This window comes from Pinus tabuliformis, chromosome 8, assembly GCF_031772625.1.
Source record: "Pinus tabuliformis cultivar Carrire ecotype Pingquan chromosome 8, CPIR1, whole genome shotgun sequence".
NCBI classification, from domain to species: Eukaryota; Viridiplantae; Streptophyta; class Pinopsida; order Pinales; family Pinaceae; genus Pinus; species Pinus tabuliformis.
Genome location: NC_142294.1, coordinates 758154575 through 758176199, shown reverse-complemented (window position 1 = coordinate 758176199; position 21625 = coordinate 758154575). Strand labels below are relative to the sequence as shown.

Genomic DNA, 21625 nt, shown 5'->3' with positions numbered 1-21625 from the left:
GATATTGATATTGGGCTAACAAGAAAATTGAAGTAAATTGCTCTTAAGCATAAGAACATACCAAAAATTAACAATTCACCTACTCCCATTGTTTTGAAGGATCCATTTCCTTCTCAAGACAGTAAGATGGTTTCCCATAACCCATCTTCCTCTTCCACATCAGCGAACATCATGATGATGTCTTTGCAAGTTATGGTAGCTACGAGGTCCAAAGACTATGGATCTAAAAGTCCTAGTATAGATGGAAATGATTCTGGTTCACCTAATCATTCTTCCACATCAGCTCCTCCTCTTTCTAAACCTTTACAAATTGAAAAACATAATCCTGATATGGTAATTCGACCACCTCCTAAGGGTGTTCTTCGAAAGTCAGCTTTTAATCCTCATGCTAGAGCTGCTCAAAATTACAATATTGTTGAAGATCTGGCTATGTCACCTTCAGCAATGTCGACGCTTGAAATGTTGTAGACTTTGTCCAGCACAAAGGAAATTACTATTATCAGCCATAGGAGCAGTTGATCCCCAGGGCTCTAATCTAATCGTTTTTCATCTCAAAAATCATGTACCCAGACTCCCACATCAACTGGCCTTCCAGATACCAGTTTTTGTCAAGACAAAACTAGTTTTTCGAACGGTAATTGACAAAGGAGTGTCTACATGTATTATGTCTATTGTTTGTTGGAGAGCTTTAGGTTTTCCAACTATCAATCAGTTTCCCACAACTTTGAAAGCCTTTGATGGGAGAGTTTTTCGACCATATGGAATTTTGAATGATCTGCCTGTAGAATAGAAGGTAAAACAGTTGCAATTGAAGTTGAAGTCGTTGATGCTCAGCTTAATTATAACCTATTATTGGGTCGAAGTTGGAATTATGCCATGTTTGTCATGGTCTCATTGTTTTTTCGAATGATTATATTTCCTCATAAAGGAAAAATTACGAAGATAGGCTAGCTATCCTATTACACTTCGGACCCTAACTCTATTGGTAGCGTTCCCTTTGTTGGAAAATCGATTACTGCATATGAGGATGTTGGTGTTGATCTTCTTAAGGACTCATCTCTTATGGGAACCTTCGCATTCCCTCCACCAAATCTTCCTCATAACATTGCCTAGGTCAATATGATTACATCAAACACTTTTGAATCTTCGAATCCTTGGAAAGTGCCTTCAGAATCAGAATTAGCTTTGTATGGCAATCAGATGCCTCTTAGTCCTTTTGAATTGGCTTATGAGGCGGCACTTCAATCCTTTTCCAACCCATCACCATTTGAAAATGATCGAGTGAATACGATCATCAATGATTATTCTCATTTGTCACGTTTAGAACCAATATCGATACCTAATCCTTTTGATAAAGAGTTTATAATTGCTTAAGGCATTATGGATGTAATGACTTTAGATGAAATTCCTTGGCACGATTACCATCATTGCTCATCTTTCTTACCCTACCTTGAGAAAGTCGAGAATAAATTTTCGTCTATGTTTTTACCTGAGTTTGTGAATAATCCTGAATGCTTGATGTCTATTCTTCATTCTGAATCTGAAATGAATTTAGAAAACATATCGGCAATTGTGTCCATAAACATCTCAGTGAAACTAGGAATTACTGAAAATATTCATATAGGAGCTTCTTGTTCTTTTGAAGAATTTCAAACATATAAAGCCCTATTCTAGGAATTCGACGACATTTTTGTATGGTCTTACGAAGAAATGCTAGAAATCAACCCTAGTATTATAGTGCATGAAATTAAGACTTATCCAAACGCCAAACCTGTTAGACAAAGATTGCATCTGGTGCTTCTGCGAAAAGCTATTGCTATAAAAGTTGAAGTTGAAAAACTATTAAAAGCAGGATTTATTTACCCCGTTCCTTTGATTGATTGGGTATCAAATATTGTACCAGTTAATAAAAAACAAGGAACCATTCGAGTATGCGTTGATTACAGGGACATTAATAAGGCTTGTCCAAAAGACAATTAACCAAACCCATACATTGATCAAATTGTTGATGATTGTGCCGGAGAAGAGATTTTCTCTTTCATGGATGGATTCTCCGATTACAACCAAATAAACATACTCCCTATCGATCAACATAAGACTGCATTCATCTGCCCATGGGGAACTTTTGCATATCGTAAACTCCCATTTGGTTTGAAGAATGTTGGCGCAACTTTTCAAAGAGCGACATCTTACGTGTTTCACGATCTCAAACATATTGTCCAACCCTACCTAGATGACCTACTAGCTCACACGCGAAAACGGAAAGATCATCCATCACATTTGAAAGCAATTTTCATTAGATGTAGGCACTACAATATTCGTTTGAATCCGCACAAATGCGTTTTTTGCATACAATCTGGTCGACTTCTAGGATTTGTTGTTTTGAAAGAAGGCATTCGTGTCGATCCTCTTAAGGTAGAGGCAATTCTAAACTTGCCTGCTCCTTCTACTCTTCGTCAACTCTAGAGTTTGCAAGGGAAAGCAAACTTTTTACATAGATTCATACCGAACTATGTCGAGCTGACCAAAGGTTTTACCTGACTTTTGAAAAAGGGCATTCCTTTCATTTGGGATGAGCTTGCTGAAAAAGCTTTTGATGCATTGAAATACGCGTTGACCCATGCACCGTTATTGCATCCGCATGATTATCATCGAGATTACTTTCTATATCTAGCTGCGTCAGATGCCACCATTAGCATGGTATTAGTACAGGAAGATGAATCTAACAATGAACATGTGATCTATTACCTAAATCGAAATCTCACTAAAACTAAGATCAAGTATGCGCATGTGGAGAAATTAGCATTAGCAGTTGTTCAAGTTGTTCAGCGTTTTTGTCACTATATACTTTTGCGAAAAACGACAGTCATTTCAGATTGCAACCCTATGATGTATATTCTTACCAAACAATTGCTAGGGGGCAAATACTCCAAATGGATAGTCATTTTATAGGAATTTGATTTGGAATTTGAAATATCTAAATCAAAGAAATCATTAGTTTTCGTTGAATTATTGTGTGACTTTCCCTATACTGACACAAAAACAGTGGTACAAGATTCTCTGGCAGATGAATCTCTCTTTTTGGTTAGTACATCCGATCCTTGGTATGGAGACATCATCAAATATCTTCAAACCCAAAATTTTAGGCCTAAGTTATCTCGAACTGATCGTCATCGCATCTGCTACCAATCCCAACAATATAACATTGTTGGTGACACTCTTTATCGTCGCGGTATTGACTCTATCTTTCGACAATGCTTAACTCTTCAAGAGGCTGAAAAAGCACTAAATGATTGCCATTCTGGAGCATGTGGAGGTCATATGTCTAGGCATGCCATTGCCCAAAAGATATTGCGCGCTGGTTATTTTTGGCCTTCCATGTTTAAAGATTGCATTATTACAATCAAAAAATGCCATAATTGCCAGGTTTATGATCGCAAGATGCGAGCACCTCCAGCTCCTCTTCACCCTATTATAATTGTCAGTCCTTTTTCAAAATGGGGCATAGATTTCGTCACCTATAACCCTCACTCGATCGAGGGCATGGGTATATTATCCTTGCAGTTGATTACTTTACAAAATGGGTCGAGGCAATGCCTACATACAAGGATGACGACGAAACTGCAACAATTTTCGTTTTCAATCATGTGATTGCTTGATTCGGTGTCCCACAGGCCATTGTTACAGACCATGGTAGCCATTTTCGCAACTTTATGATCACTGAACTATCTGTACAGCTCGGCCTACGCCATGATAGCTCTACCCCTTACTATCCACAAGCAAATGGTCAAGTCGAAGTTGTTAACAAAGTTTTAACAAACATGATTAAATGAATAGTTTTCATTCATAAAGGAAACTGGCATACCATGCTTTTTTCAGCCTTGAGGGCATACCGTACTATTGCGAAAACATCTACGCATTTCACTCCCTTCCAACTTGTTTATGGTTTGGAGGTCGTGTTACCGATTGAATGTGAAATTCCATCTCTGAAACTAGCCATTGAGTTATTACCAGCTACCTCTGTAGAGGAAGAGCGTTTTTCGCATTTAGCACATTTAGATGAAACTCGTCGTGATGTCACATTAGCTAGCGAGCCTCATTAAAAAACGAGTCAAAGCTCAATTTGATCAAAATGTAAATCCTCATTCTTATGCAGAAGGTGACCTAGTCTTGGTCTATGATCAAGCACATGACAAATTAGGCGCAGGCAAATTTGAGCCTATGTGGCATGGCCCTTATATTGTAAAATGTGTATTACCTAAACGGAGCCTATGAGCTGGTCAATTATGATGGTGTCTCTTTGGGAAAGCTCAGAAATGGCCTTTACCTGAAGATATATTATGCATAAAATATTTTATGGAGATTTGTACATTACTTGTATTATAGTTTTATAAGTGTGTGCAGTAATTTTAACATTTTTTACGATCCACTACTACTTCTCCTGCTTATCTTATTTTACACTTGATTTGCAGATGTCGACGTTCCCTCAAACTTACATTGGCTTTGTTGATGGCACTAGTCATAATACTCGGAATTTGTCTTCCACAGCTTAGGTCATCTATTCACCCAGTGATGAGTTAGTTTCTATTCATGGGATATGCCTTGGTCAAACAACGAACAACATAGCAAAATATAGTGAAGTCATTGAACTATTATCTGGCGCCATTTCATTTGGCATTCGATGTTTGATTGTTAGGTTAGATTCGCAATTCATAGTATTACATTTAAACAATGTCTACACAGTAAGAAGTTAGTCAATGTTAAGAATGTTTTTACGGGTCCGTCTTTTGGAAAGGCAATTTGATTACATTGAATATCAACACATTCCAAGAAATTTAAACACATTAATCGATGCATTAGCCAATCATGTGTTAAATAGACATTTGCAACAATTGTAAGTAAAAACAATATCATCCATATATTGAACAAGATAACTGAAATCAAAAGTAGTAGTTTTTAATTAGATAAAGTATGTAGAGAGTGTTTTACAAAAATATGTCATCCAAGGACGTAAGGCCCCGTGGTCGTTATTATCCGAATATGCTAATACAAAAATCAAAATGTAGCCCTAGAAGACTAAGCAACTAAGCATGATGATGATCATGATAGCAGACTATAGCACGAGCAACCTAACGTAGCAATCGCCTGAGTGGTCCTGGAACCCCAACCACGTGCATCTGGTGCTGGAGAGGAAAATCATCAATCCTAGTCTCTGGGATATCTATAGCCAACCTCTCTAGGTTGTGTTCCAGCTCAGCCAGTACCTCTGTTACCTTTGGGTATCTAGAGAGTGTTTTACAAAAATATGTCATCCAAGGACGTAAGGCCCCGTGGTCGTTAATATCCGAATATGCTAATACAAAAATCAAAATGTAGCCCTAGAAGACTAAGCAACTAAGCATGATGATGATCATGATAGCAGACTATAGCACGAGCAACTCGGCGTAGCAATCGCTTGAGTGGTCCTGGAACCCCAACCACGTGCATCTGGTGCTGGAGAGGCAAATCATCAATCCCAGTCTCTGGGATATCTATAGCCAACCTCTCTAGGTTGTGTTCCAGCTCAGCTGGTACCTCTGTTACCTCTGGGTTTGGTGCTGCAACTGCTATAGGCTGGTCACCGTGCCTATCAAAATGTCGTAGCCCTGCTGGTCGAACTAGGCCCACATCTGCATATACATTTCGAATAATTAGCCTTGAAAAACAAAAAACACATAAAATTTAAAATTTAAAAAGAAACATCAAAATGAGGAATTTTTACCTAGGTCACCCCACTGTGTCCCTGCTAGAAGTAGGATATCTAGGTCACCCCTATAATCCATCCCTGCATATGGGAAATCCTCGATCGAGATGATCTGTTGACCCAGCCATACAAAAAACTCAGGAGCATATCTCAACATCGGGCCATCACCTCCATGACGAGCCATAAGCAAAACCCACCTCAGCATCCGTGGATCTCGAGGCCCTCCCGCATCCACCAAAATTTGTTGTGGCTTAAGGAGTGGAATCCTCTCTAGAGCAAAAGAAATCAAAATGGCACAATAACCGAAATTCTTCAGTGTACCATTCTTAGCTCTGGTTAGTTGTCCTTTCATATTGACAACCACTGCCTCACACCAGTTAAAAACCGTGGACTCCCAACATTCCACGGAAGTCTACATCTGGGCCTTTGTGGCCAAGTGAAGAGTTGCGCTGCCACACAGCTTGCTAACAGTGAAAGCTATGGTCCTCAAGGCCAGGTTCCCAATAGTCTAAATATCAATCCTGCCATCCTTGAGTTGTGCATCCCCACAGTATCGTCATAGATATCCAAAAGTAGTATCTCCACCTGGCCTTTGCCCATATAAAGAAATATCAACCCCTCTACAGGAGAGCCCAGTCAAAAAGTATATATCATCAACATCAATGGTGACACGATGATCCCCGATCACGAAACACTGATCCTGGACATCCCAGGTTCTCACCAACCATGTCATGAGCTCTACTTGAGCTTTCATCCATGGAATAATCCAATATTTGTAGAGGCCACAATTTCTCAAAGCCTGCAAAGTTGTTGGATCATCCAAAGTTTTTGAATCTTGGGCTTCATGTTATCTCTCCCTCCATACCATTTTTGAATGGTTAATTATCATGAAAATGACATTTAGGAGTTAGAACATTTTTTAAAACAAGTTTGGGATTTTTTGGGGCGGAATTTCCACATTTTTAAAACCCTCGGGGCTTGCACATCTGTTTTCTGGTAAACAGGGCGCAGCTGCGGAGATACTCGGGAGAGTTTCCGCGCCGACCACGTTCCTCCATATACAAAAAATTATTGGGCTGCGCGGACCCGACAAAAAGTTCCCGCGCAGGCTGGAGGGCGGATTTTTAAACATGGAAACCCCCCAAAAAATTAAATAGAAGCCTAAAAATGAAATGTAAACTGATGAAAAGGTAGATATTGACGAGATCTCTTACTTGGAGGAAACGGTTCGTGATTTCGTCCACCAGTTTACTTGGAATCAGCCCCAGAAGTTTGGTGGTAAAAAACCCTCTTTCTGCTCTCAAACTGGTTAAAAAACAAATGGTAAAAATAAAGTTACTTTTTGAACTTTTATAAGTTTGTGGGTGATTAAAATATTATTTTTATGCCTAAGACCTTTTAAAGTCAAAAAAATTAGTGTTTTTAACCCTAAGATCGAACAGTTGTGATAATTTATTGAGTTCAATGTGTAGAATAGGTTACAGTGTTAAAAATGGATCATTTTGATTGTGAGCAGAATTTTATCACTTTTCATGCTCTTAAAAATCACGAAAAAACAAAAACCTGGAGTCCTCTTTTAAGCCATTTTCAGACTTTCAAAACATGAAAAGATTGTCAGGCACTTGATTGTTCGAATTCGTAAAAGTAAATGAAAAACCGTCCACTCAGTATAGGTTTACCCCTTTTACAGATTGAACTGGACTATTTACGAAAAAGGTATACGTGGACTTACTCTGGTCAATAAAGTTCTCTCCTGCATTATTTTATCCTTTTTTGGGCTTGAGGGACTAAATTTACAAAAAAGAACATTATAGAGTTTACTTATGTTTTTCATCCTAACTCCCTAAAACTGAAAAACACTGGGCTTTACTTTCTCTAGGCTCGTTAAAATTTTACGATAAAAGAACTGAATGAGTTTTCTTTTCGTGTATTTTCAAACTCTTTAAACATGAAAACGACACCGAGTTACCCCTTTACTAGACTCGTTAAAAATCAAATAGTATAGGACTCGTTAAGCATAGCAGGACCGAACCACTCTTGCTTAGGGTTCGTTAAAAATACTTTGAAGGACTAATTCGAAGGATGAGGTTACACGACAAGCACATGTTATCCTCCTCAAGCTTGTAAAAGATAAAGAGGTACTTACCAGTAATGGTGGGGGGGAATTGGGAAAAGGTATTCATTTTACATTCATTATAATGGTAGTATGTTGTTCTTCAACAGACACTCCATCAGACCTATGTCCGGGTTGGGAAATCCATTTGTCTTACAGTTAATCGAACCTCATTGAAAGTCTTCAGCTGGTTTTGAGTATTATCATTGAGTCAAATGCTGCCAATTCAATTGTAGTGTCGCAATGTGTTCAAGAGAAGTTCAACCTCAGTCATATTCATTTGCAAATTTTAGCCTTTAGTCGCGTTGACCAACCCTAAGTCAGTCTTTGCTTATATTCTTCAAAACTTGACATTATGTTTCGTGTCGTAGGCTTTCTTGTGACGAGTCGTTTCCTATCGACTTCAACTCATTATCTAGGAAGTTGATCTAGAAACTTTTGATACCTTGAAGCCTGTATACCTTAATGGCAGGTTTCACGCTTTCGACGACAAGTTCTCATCATTGGCCTCCGATCGAACGACTCTATGAGTGTTCAACTTCATATCATCTTTTCACACTCTATAGATTGTACTGAGAGTACCTTGGGAGCCATTGTCATTATTGGTGGTTTCTCTCGTGCTTGTTAACGATTCACATCATTGATCAGTGATCAAGTGGTTTTTGCCATGTTCAACTTCGAGACATTCACTCGCATGGCTAGATTCGTACGACGGATCAAAATATGGAGATCAAGACCTTGGATCTAGTTTCATCAATCCAGGTTGTGAGGAGATATATATTTATGATGATGTAGACAAATTCATAGTTGATGGTTACGTCCATACTGTGTCTACTATGGATATGATTCTTGAATTTTTCATACTTGTTCATTGAGTTAGTTTTACTCTGAGTATGGGAATGCCTACCTCAGTGATGATTATATATTGCATTATAATGCTTGAATGTTTCTTGCAAGTTTCCAACCATTGTCTCTAATCCAATCTTTGGCATGATAAAGCACGTCAATCTTTAAAAACATATTTTTCAGACTTCACACTTTGGGGGCAATTTGTTACACGTCATTGTGTTACTATGACACTTGACTGTTAAAATGGATCTCTCGCCATCCATAAACATGTTCCATTACACTCCCTTAGAAGTCAAATAATCAAAAACCCTTGAAGAAGAAGTGAATTTTGAGTAAAATGGCCTTATGAATTGTTAAGTGTGACTTGCGCGCTTTTTCTAGTAAGTTTTCGCACATTCACAGTTTCTATCCCTAATAACTGCGCTCTGTGCTCCACTATAGATTGCGCAGGTAAATCAAAGAAAAGTAAAAATAAAAAGCCAGTTCCAGAAGCATTGTTGGTCGAATATATCCCAACTGAAAGCTTCTAGGTCATATCTATTTGAGCCATACCCCTCAGATCATGGAGCTAATTCCCTTTCATCAAGGAACCCTGTTAATTTTAGGTATGTTCTATGCTTAGAGCAATTTATTTCAATTTTCATAGTTAGCTCCATATCTTTTCCATATTAGCAATCACATCAGCATTAAAGTAAATTGCAGATAGAACATAAACATAAATCACAGAAGACAAGCCAAAACAAGAGGACACAAGATGTGGCGCTAGCCAGGGACAAACCCCAATGTGGGGAAACCATTGATCAATTCTTCTTATATGTTCTTCAATAGTTCAGCAGAGAGAGAGAGAGAGATAGTACGTTTACAGCAGAAGTCAACACTTTGACTTATCTAGATAAGAGCATAGATCATCTCTAAGAAGATGATACATGAGATTAGTAGAAGACATGTTGCTTCATCTAATTCTCTAAGGTGACTCCTTCACCTATTGTTGTGCTTCATTTCGTCATCATGTTGCACCTCACTGCGCTGCACCATGCTGCACCCATCATCACTATGTTGCATCTCATCACGCTTCATTAATCATGACTGTACCTATCACTGTACTGCATTATGTGCCATCGCTGCACCATGTTGCCATCCTGACCTATGTGTTAGCTGCACCTTGCTTGCTTCTTGTCCCTAGCATGCTTGTTGTCCTTAGCATGCTTGTTGTTGCATGCTAGTTGTCCCTTGCATGCTAGCTGTAACATTGCATGCTTGGTGTATTTGCTACTAAGTACCATACAATTGTCCCAATGTTAGTTAGTTGTCCCTTGCATGCTACTCGCCTTCGGAGACAGATGCTTCGGCTGTTTCGGCAGTTCCGGTTGTTCACGGCAATTCCGGTTGTTCCCAGCAGTCCCGACAGTTCCGGATTTTCCGGCAGTTCCGGCTTTTCCAACAGTTCTTGCTTTTTCGGCATTTCCGGCAGTTCCGACTTTTCCGACAGTTCTTGCTTTTCCAGCATTTCCGGCTTTTCTAGTAGTTTCGACTTTTCCGGCATTTCCGGCAATTCCGACTTTTTCGACATTTCCGTCTTTTCCGGTAGTTCTGGCTTTTCCGGCAGTTCTGGCTTTTTCGGCTTTTCCGGCAGTTCCGTCTTTTCTGGAAGTTCCAACTTTTCCAACATTTCCGGCTTTTCCGGCAATTCTGGCTTTTCCGGCGTTTCTGGCAGTCCTGGGTTTTCCAGCTTTTCCGGCTTTCTGCCCTCTGGATCAGGGCAACACTATTCCTTAGGATCTCTCCTCCTACTAAAACCCAAAGACAAGTAGAGAGAGGAAGAGATCCCAAGTGTGTTGAAATGACTTGAAGGCCACCTCTATTTATAATAAAACGTTGAGCACATGTGGTGTTTATTTGGTTGTTGGCCGACCTTGACGAATTGTCTTATAATGCAAATAAATTCATAAGTCCATGAATACTTATCGGAATCGGATGATCTTTAGATCAATCCTACACCTCTCGATGAGAGAGATCCAAGAAAAATATCAGCTACCATAAATAAGATGACCCACATGGAGTTTGCCCTAGTTTCCAATTTTAACACTCCCTCTCAACTAGGGAAACTCCATCCGTTGATCCATATGTCCGACTATACTATCTCTGCGATCAGTGCCTTGCACTGCTCTGCTCTGCTCTGATCTGCTGAGCTCTGCTCTACTATGCTCTGTTTTGATCTGTTGAGCTCTACTCTGCTCTGTTGAACCATGAAGAAGAAGAATTGATCAAGAATGTCTCATACCATTCTCTACTGACCTGAAGTCAATGTCATCTGAAGAGAGTGTGTCACATCACTCTTACTGACCCGAAGTCAATTTTATTGATCCCAGATCAATATCACAAGAGAGTGTCTCAAACCACTCATACTGATCCCAAATTAGTTTCATTGATCCCAAATCAATGTCACAAGAGAGTGTCTCAAAGCACTCATAATGATCCCAAATCAGTTTCATTGATCCCAGATCAATGTCACAAGAGAGTGTCTCCAACCACTCATACTGATCCCAGATCAATGTCACAAGAGAGTGTCTCAAACAACTCATACTGATCCCAAATCAATGGAGGTCATCCTAGCATAGGGAGTACGGTAGATACAGCGATGCGTCCATCGATAGTACTATTATGGTCCCTATCATCATTTCCCTGCTCATTGCAGATGAGAGGTACTTCCCATGAGTCCCAAACTGCATGGGTAGGACGCCTCAACAGGAGAACTAATCGTCCTATCCACAGGAGAACGAATCATCCTGTCAGTGGATGCCGCGGAGAACTAATTATCCTGGCCCACAAGGGAACTAATCATCCTGTTCCACAGTCGCCACGGAGAACAAATCATCCTGGCCCACAGGAGAACTAATCATCCTATCCAGTGGATGCCACGAAGAACTAATCATCCTAGCCCACAGGAGAACGAATCATCATGTTCCACAGTTGCCACGGGAGAACTAATCATCCCGGCCCACAGGAGAACTAATCATCTTGTTCCACAGTTGCCACGGGAAAACTAATCATTCCGACCCACAGGAGAACTAATCATCATGTTCATAGCGCACCACCAAGGGAGGGTGAGTCTTCCTGTGGTCGTATGTTGCTCCAATAAGTACCCCAAGCCCCCCAGAGCTCCCAGAGCTCAATGCATGCAACATGCAGGACCCTTATAAGGTCTCTCAATGACTCCAAGTCATTCAGGAAAGTCACAGATTTGATCTTTCCCGGGGCTTTGACAAAGTGTCTGCGACCTGTACATCAATCTCAATGCGATGGAACCTCCTTACTCATCGACTTACCATATCACAAATAAGGCAGTATCTGATGTCTATCTACTGGAGCAATCATCAAATACGAGATTCCTCAATAATCGAATCCCCCCTCTGGTTGTCACAGAGAATCACAGTGGTATTCATCATGTGTACAAACAACTCACTTAAGAGCTTCTGCAACCATGCAGCTTCACACGAGATCATACTCGTAGCTATGTATTCGGTTTCGGCGGTGCTTGTAGCAACCGACTTCTTCTTCCTGCTCATCCATGATATCGAAGTAGAATCCAAAGAGAACCAGCACTGAGAAGTGCTCTAGTGATCCTCCACACTGCCTGCCCAGTCAACATTCGAATAATCATGCAGTTTCATATTTTTGGCAGTGTATCAATCCACAAGAGATTGTGCCCCGAAGATATCTTAGAAGATTCTTGGCACTAATGCAGTGAGGCTCAACCAAATATGAGCTCACCATGCTAACTACAAAACATATGTCCGAAAGGAAGTTCACCAAGAACATCAACGGGAATGAGTTTATGAAACTCAGAGGCATTTCCCAAATCTGGTCCGACATCAGTACCATATAACTTCTGAAAGTTAAGATCGTCGAGGTAGTCACAGGCTTGCAATTTATCATTCCACATCCAAAATCCAACTCCCTCTTACTTCTGCAAATGAAAGGGTCTGCACTTGTCAGAAATAGGTCGTCCTCATAAGGTGCCAGTATGAGAGGTCTATCATCCATAACCTTCGGGTAATGGTTTGGATTGGTTTCACTCCTAGTGGATCTCAGCTTCATCAGACAGCTATCAATCCTCTCATACGCCCAGAGTGTTTTGCTTCAAGCCATAGAGGGCTTTCTTCCACCTGTATACATGAGATTCCCGATCATGAATCTCAAACCCCGCGGGTTGTTCCAAACTTGTGGACCTGCTGCATGAGGGGAATGGTCCCCTAATAAGATTTTCCTTCGGTACATCTCAAACATGTACCTTCATGCTCTACTTGAATTCAGACATCCCTATCACCATTTGACTCACATCAGGTAGGGCCCCATAGGTAGACCTCCGTTGTTATAGATGCAATATGTCAATTGACGTGATCCCCAATGGACCATCCTGCAACTTGATACAAATTGCCAACCCTGAACCCGTGAGAAAAAGCATCTTTGAAAATTATATTTTTTAACACGTACCTTTCCATCGATGAATGCCACCCTGAAACCTTTGACTTCCATTTCCGAGATGGACACCAGGTTCTTCTTGCGATCAGGGACATAAAAGAGATTCTTTAAACGAATTGAGTTACCCTTATTCAATTGAGAGTTAACATTCCCTACACCCTTTCCGGGATAGGTGGCATCAGCTCCAAGTATAATCCCACGATTGTTTCCATCTCTACCAAATTAGAGAGTGCACCGATGTATCCGATGAAGTGCCTTGAAGCACTACAATCTATAAGCCAGATTCCCAAAGATTCTGAAGGAGAGGGCCACTACAAGATAACGCTTCTTTATCTTATCAGAAAAAACATTTGATTCTTCATACCTGGGGTTCCTTGCTTTCTATGAAGAGTCGGCCATTTCCTTGATGACCTGCATTACCTATCATTCCTTTGATCACTGAAGATGTCCCTAGAATGATTGTTATCATCATCAAATGATGTGTCCTTGCCATTCGAACACTCCTTCGCATAATGGCCGAACTAGTTATCTGCCTTTCCTTCCACCTTGAGATCCGGTCTTCCAATGAAGTGATCTTTAGGTAGGCCATATTCCGCTGCGCCATTCTGATAATATTCTCTGCTTCGACTTCACCCTTGGTGAATTTGAAGAGGGATGAGGAATCCACTAATCCTTTTGTCCTTTCCCAACTGTCTTCGGTGATTGCTCTTTCACTCTTGCTTGGGCATTGTCTTCACATTAGCTCTGATACCATGTTAATTTTAGGTATGTTCTATGCTTAGAGCAATTTAATTAAATTTTCACAGTTAGCTCCATATCTTTTCCAAATTAGCAATCACATCAGCATTACAGTAAACTGCAGATAGAACATAAACATAAATCGCAGAAGACAAGCCAAGACAAGAGGACACAAGATGTGGCGCTAGCCACGGACAAACCCCAATGTGGGGAAACCCTTGATCAATTCTTCTTATATGTTCTTCAATAGTTCAGCAGAGAGAGAGAGATAGTACGTTTACAACATAAGTCAACACTTTGACTTAACTAGATAAGAGCATAAATCATCTCTAAGAAGATGATACATGAGATCAGTTGAAGACAAGCTGCTTCAACTAATTCTCCAAGGTGACTCCTTCACCTATCGTTGTGCTGCATTTTGTCATCATGCTGCACCTCACCACACTGCACCATGCTGCACCCATCATCACTATGCTGCATCTCATCACACTTCATTAATCATGACTGTACCTATCACTATACTGCGTTATGTGCCATTGTTGCACCATGTTGCCATCCTGACCTATGTAATGGCTGCACCTTGCTTACTTGTTGTCCCTAGCATGCTTGTTGTCCTTAGCATGCTTGTTTTTGCATGCTAGTTATCCCTTGCATGCTAGCTGTAACATTGCATGCTTGGTGTATTCGCTGCTAAGTACCATACAACAACTGTCCCAATGTTAGTTAGTTGTCCCTTGCATGCTACTCTCCTTCGAAGACAGATGCTCCGGCTATTTCAGCAGTTCCGTTTGTTCCCAGCAGTTCCAGTTGTTCCCAGCAGTTTTGGCAGTCCCAGCAGTTCCGGCTTTTCCGGCATTTCCAGCTTTTCTGGCAGTTCTGGCTTTTCCGACTTTTCTGGCAGTTCCTGCAGTTCCAGCTTTTCCTGTAGTTCCGGCTTTTCCTGTAGTTCCGGCTTTTCTGGTAGTTCTAGCTTTTCTAGCAGTTCCGGCATTTCTGGCAGTTCCGGCTTTCTGCCCTCTGGATCAGGGCAACGTTATTCCTTAGGATCCCTCCTACTAAAACCCAAAGACAAGTAGAGAGAGGAAGAGATCCCAAGTGTGTTGAAATGACTTGAAGGCCACCTCTATTTATATTAAAACGTTGAGCACATGTGGGGTTTATTTGGTTGCTGGCCGACCTTGACGAATTGTCTTATAACGCAAATAAATTCATAACTCCATGAATACTTATAGGAATCAAATGATCTTTAAATCAATCCTACACATCTCGATGAGAGGGATCCAAGAAAAATATCAGCTACCATAAATAAGATGACCCACATGGAGTTTGACCCTAGTTGCCAATTTTAACAAACCCTAATCCCCCAATTAGAGGATCTCATCCTTCTCTTTTGGATCTGAAACTTCTTCCTCTTGGCCTATAAATTGACTTGAGGATAGGGGGATTAAGGGGTTCGAAAAAGATACACTTATGTTGTTGGATTTAGATTGGAAGGCTTATTAGCTAAGGAGTCGTTTAGAACTTTAGAGGCATTTGGGAGGAACCTCATGACATCAAGGCAAAGGTTGTAAGGCTCTTCTTTATCCTTGAATTAATACAAATGAATCATTTTTCCCATTGTATTGTCTTGTTGAAATGATGAATGGTTTATGATTCTTTTGATATTCAATAAGATAATCTCAATTTCTAATCTCCTTGATCATTAGATTAAGCTTGTTTGAATTGTTATGATTGCATATGCCTTTGATCTCTTTTATGTCTGTGATTGCATGTCTTTTTGAGCATTTGAAAGCTTCATCGAGACAAAGTAGGGATCTTCATCAAGCATTTCACAAATAGGTAAGAGGCTTATTCTCCTACTCTTGTATTTACAATTTGAACGAAATAAGCTTAGGGAAATAGTCATTCAATTGTCTGTTTGTTTCTAGTTTCCTTTAGGATCTAGAGAGATCGCTCTTGTCAGCAAGAGGGATTTATCCGTTGTAACAAAGATTCACACTTTAAAAAACTCATGCACACAACCTTACTATGATCTATGTTTAAGCATGCATGTTTAATCACCTGCAACCTTGTCTCTTTTATTTGGCTCTTTAAAAGGCAATCATTCATACTTCCTCATCTAAAACGAGCTCATAGAAAAGGAACATATGCAGCGATCATGAGAATGAGTTGCAAAGGCAACACTAGCTCCAACAAATCCTACAAACTCTTCTACAAATACATTATTATAATATCAATGTGCTTATTGAAACATAGATGTTGCAAGTTGTTCACACTATCCAAAGTTCGAATTTTTTCTTCAAATCCAATCCTAGGGCATAAAATTGTATAATGTAAATTCAAAAAGAAACTACAACGCTAGGACAAACAGTGGATACTACTATAGCAGAGGATTCACATTCAACCTATGCACCCCCATCCAAAGTTGCATGTTTTTCAAATTCAATCATCGGGCGTAAATTTATTTCTCCTAAATTCAATCAGAAAGTAGAATGAAATGATGAACACCATCCAAAGTTGCATGTTTTCAAATTCAATCATCGAGCATAAACTTGTTTGTCCTAAATTAAATCAGAAAGTAGAATGAAATGATGAACACCGTGCATGCATACAGAAGTGCATTCATAACTGTAAACAGTAAGATAAACCTTTCACAGCCAAAAAGGTAGAGATGCATAACAATGGCAAAAATAAAGTAAGGCGGATGACGCTAGTCATTCTTTACAAACTGTAGCCAGAAATGTCAGATTTTGGCACCATGGATAATCCAGGAGAATACAAAAGCATACGTAGAGAACGATAATTATGCAACTGTTGTAACAAGCACTTGTGCTAGCTTCCTAAATTGGAAGTTTCATTCCAAGTTTAGAGTCTTACCTTCGTGTAATCCTTCTTCAGCAGTCCGAAGCTCTGTCAACGCTTGAAGCAAACAATCTGAATCCACGAGTTGTTGGTGCATCCTGTCCACCTGCTGTACAAATTCACCTGTCTCCTCCCTCTTCTTTTCCGCAACATTAACTGCAGAGGCCAAACTCTCTCCGCTATGCACAACGTCCTCACACCCGAACACAAAATTCTCCCTAACTTCTTCACTTTCTCTTAATTTATCATGGTTAACACTTCCTCTTTCATCAGAATCAAAAGTCCTAGGTTCTTCACTGTTTTCTCTCTCGGATGTGCTATTTTCAAGATCAAAATTCTTAGACCAAAGACTAAGTCCTTCATTTATCCACCTTCCATTATCAACGCTAGCAAAACTGCCACTCTTGGCCATGGCCTTGCTTTGACTGGAATCACTAACTGCTGAGCTCCCTACATTGTTTCCTGTGCTCCAAGAGCTCTCCCCGAGATCATACACATACTCTTGTTTGTTTTGAGCTCCGATACCAGCGACGTGCCCATCTTCAAAGTGATTTCCAGAAATTCCTTCAAAATCATGCACTACTCTCCCTGTGCTGGTGCCGCTGTCCTCGGGTTCATGAACTGGATCTTCAGATTCGGCATTATTCTCCTTGTTCTTCTCTGCCCTTAACTTTTTAGACAATCCCGCAGATTTTCTTTCATCCCTGTGCCCAAACCCCCTCGAATCTGGCTTGCTGCCATAAAAAATTATGGCTGGAAATCCACATTCATGCATCGTGGGAAATTTTATTTCCTCCCTACCCTTAACAACTTTACACTCAACTTCATTCAGAAGCCCTTCCCTGACTATATTTTCAGGCATACTTTTCGGAAAGCTGGCACCTGTAGACGACTTGCTGCTCTCTTCACCATACTCACAGCTCCCTCCAGCAGGAAACATATTTACTGCATTCCAGGACCCTGAGTCCGACATCCGGTCCTGGTGAACAAATCCCGAGGCTAAAGGCAACTCAGAATTACCAACAGAGGATTCAGAACGAATTGCTTCAGATTTCACCTTGCTTTCGCTGGGTGCTCCATTGGGTGCCCTCAATTGGCCTGCAGCAGATAATCCTCTCTTGAGGATTCTATGAGATTCATGCACACCTCCAGCATCCTTCATCAGATCTCGCCGCCGCCTCCTCCATTTCTTCAGTCCGAATCCCTTAGGTTTCTCTGATTGAACCCCAGGCCCATTGGGTTTTATGACCTCTTCCTTCAATTTTCCCATTTCCTCGGCCCTCTCACCATTAATGATATCCTTACTGCCTTCGCTGGCAGATCCAGAGTTCCCATCCGCAAACTCCATGGCCCTCAAAATAACCAACCAAGACAAGGACAACTAACCGCCAGCCACAATTGGTATCGAAATTCAAAAGTAATCCTTTGCAGAAACCCGAACAATAAATCTGAATTGGACCTGTTGAGTCTGCAACTCTCGGTCTATCAGGTCCTGGATCCCAAAAACCTCCCGGATCCCGAAAACCACCTACCTAGCAAAACCCCACTGGGTCTTGAATTTAACGACCCTCTTCCCCGTAAATCCCCAATTGGGTCATCAGATCACGGATCCCCAAGATCACCAACATACCAGTCCCCCTCTCCTCCTACTGGTCCTTATGCCAAAAATCCACCAAATATACAAATAGGCACAAATTTATGTTATTTAAATGGGGGAAGTTCACATCCAAATATCCTAATCTCTGTATAATTTTGGTATAAATACCAATCTCCCATTTTGGTTTGTTCATTGAGATGAAGGATTTTCTTGATCTCTGTCCCAATTCTTGGTTCTGCATCATTGGTTTTTTTTGGTGTGGTTCATAGGCACCGTGGTCATTGGGTGGAAGCTACGTCCACAGAAATATCTGGGTTGATTGACCCCGAAGGGAATCAAGCAACACGGCTAATAACTAGGCCTAACCCCAAGGGCTTCGGGGAGAATTGACCCTGTGACCTCCCGAACGACAAGGCACTGATTTGACCGGTTGTGCTAACCCTGGGGCTAGTTCTGCATCATTGTTGAATAAACATGTAGCAACATATAGGAATTGATCTACAAAATCACTGAATGTGAATTTAGTGGTGTTCTTCCTCACCAGGGAATTCCAGTGGATAATTGACTGTGGATTCCCTTGATTGTCCATCTTTTGTAGGGGAAAAGAAAACCTTTCTGATTGATTAAACAAAAACAAGTATACTAAAATAGAAGCATACTTGAACACTCCTTCTGTAGGCAATTTCATGAACTGATCATGAATTGAATCTGCTAAGTATCCACTGTAATTGAAAATTAGAGAAGGCTTTTCATTTGTTGAGAAAATGACAGAAAACCTATTAAGACCTCATTGACCCACTGATTAGAATGATAACCTAATAGACATGAGGCAATGGATATAATTTGCTTGGTCATTTCTAGAAACATAGATGACTGATAAGGTGGGTTGGTTTTAGGTAATTGGACATCTTCTAGTAAAAAGGTTTCAAAAATTCTGGTTCTCTAGGGAAAGTCAAGATTTTTGTAAATGTCCATGAGGGATTTTGGAGAAAATGGATGCAAGGGTTCAGTGTTTTGAATTAGCAACATTTGGTTGATTGACTCGACAGTAATAGTAAAGAGAACTTCACTGTTTTTAGAAACTACTATTCTTTGAGTGGGAATATACCTATCATGATACCATACAACAAAATCTGGGAAATGGTGGGTCTATGGAACGCTTAACTAGGGTAAGGAGGACTACCAGAGGTTTATTTCATCACTTTGGTCAATGAATTACTGTTTAACCAACTGTGGAGTTCGTAGAGATCAAACTCACAGTTGGTTTCAATAATTTTAAAATATTGGTCAACTATAGGTTGATGATCTAAATCAATGGTAGGGGGCAGCATGGGGTTTTCCATAACATTAAATTTCTTTTTAGAAGCCTTGACTGAAAAGAAGGGTGAAAACAACTACAATTACCCAGAAAATTAATGAATTTGTTGTTGATTGATACGTAGCAGTGTGTGCAAATCTTTGTTGATAACTTGTGCAGTTGTTCAGCCTGGTATTGTCACAATTGATTGAATTTCGATTCAGCAAGGCAGGGCACGATGGTTAGCCAGTGAACTGCGAAGAAAACAAATTAAAAGGGCCTTTGGTCGATTAAAACTTTTATTGGGTAACACCTGTTAAATGGCGCGGGAGAAGCATTTATTTGTAATGGGATTTTTAACGAGTTTCGAAATCGGCGTATGAGGGAATGACAAGTGGCAGAAAAGGAGTGGATGAGGTTTTGTTTGAAAACAGCAGGAGCGAAGGTGTAATGGTTAATTGGATGTGGAAAGGTGGATTTCGGGGGGGTAACAGGTGGTATGTGGTTTTGGAGTGGGGGGGGGGGGTGCACTCGCACCCGTCTCCCCCCTCGTTGATTAAACATCAGAGAAGCTAGGGGGGTGTGGAGTGGCTGCAGAGCCGTTGATCTCCTTGCTTGGGATCTTCAACCATTGAAGACTTCGAGAACTTTAACAAAAAACGACAAAATCCATGTCGTTATTTATTTACACAAACTTTAGTTTAAATTTAATCTAATCGTGCTTACAATAAATTAAACACAATTAATAAATAAATGAGCGACATTTAAACTAGCACACTTTATTCTTTGGGATTTTCATTATTTTCTATTTTTTCTTTTCTTTTTCTCTTTTTCTATTTTTGTATTTTTTCTTTTATGCATTTTTTACAATATCTTTTTATATTTTTTTTTTATATCTTAAACATCTAACTTATAAAATTTAACAGATAATGTTACAATATCGACTCCAACTGGGGACTGCTTCCACCTTTAGGATGAAGAGAACAAGAAAATCCAAGTGCCTTCTCCTTGGGCTAATGGAGTCTTTGCTGAAAAAATAGTCGTACTTGCAGAAAAATGTATCAAACCGGTAATGTACAAATGATGAATGATTAAAGCAATTTCAATATTGAATGTAGTGTTTCAAATATTTTCACTCATTGGCAATGAAGAATATTGGCCTTCTAAGTTCTACAAAACAAAAGTATTGTTGCCTTTAACCTATGCAATGTTGAAAGGTCCCAACCAAAGATTGTCAAACTTTCCATGCTTTCCCTTTTCTTCTCTTCTAGCATCCCATTTTAGTACTAAATCTCCTTCCTTGAAGTCTCTTTCTCTAGCCTTTCTGTCAAATAAGATTTTCATTTTGTTCTGATATTTCCTAAGCTTATATTGGACTTCATCCCTGTATTTATTAAGTTCTATGATCTGATTGATTCTCCATGAAAAATCAGCAGGCTCTTCGTTTGCTTCTTGTAAGAATTTGACAACAGGAAAAGCTAGTTGTGTAGGAAAAAGCGCCTCAGCGCCATAAACAAGATGAAAAGGTGATTTACCTGTTGATCTTTTTGGTGAAATTCTATTTGCCCAGACTAGACCTGTTGATTTTTAATGACCTTGACTCGACTTTTGTTTGATGACTCTACCAATCCATTTCCTCGAGGATAATGAGTAGAATGATGTAAAAGAATTTGATATTTTTGGCAAAATTCAATAATTTTGACAGTACTGAATGCCTGTGCATTGTCTGCACCTATTTGTTTAGGACATCCAAATCTAGATAGAATGTTCTCTTCAATGAATTTAATAACAACAATATCAGTAGCATTCCTGACTGGTATGGCTTCTACCCATTTTGTAAAATAGTATGTGGCAGTGAAAATCCATTTGTGTTGATTACTGAAGCCTGGGTGAATCTCCCCAATAAAGTATAATCCCCACTATAGGAAAGGTCTTTCAACTAGA

At 40.0% G+C, this 21625-nt stretch overlaps 2 protein-coding genes across 2 annotated transcripts in view; both read right to left on the bottom strand.

The window, feature by feature from the left end:
* The window catches only part of LOC149237810 (uncharacterized), a 273154-nt gene that overhangs the window by 76489 nt on the left and 175040 nt on the right, over positions 1–21625 (bottom strand). The gene's annotated exons all lie outside the window — the stretch shown is intronic.
* LOC149237811 (uncharacterized) lies at positions 16765–18456 on the bottom strand. Its single transcript, XM_089372801.1, has one exon. It carries the CDS (start codon positions 18133–18135, stop codon positions 16780–16782), a length of 1356 nt encoding a protein of 451 aa, XP_089228927.1. The 5' UTR covers positions 18136–18456; the 3' UTR covers positions 16765–16779.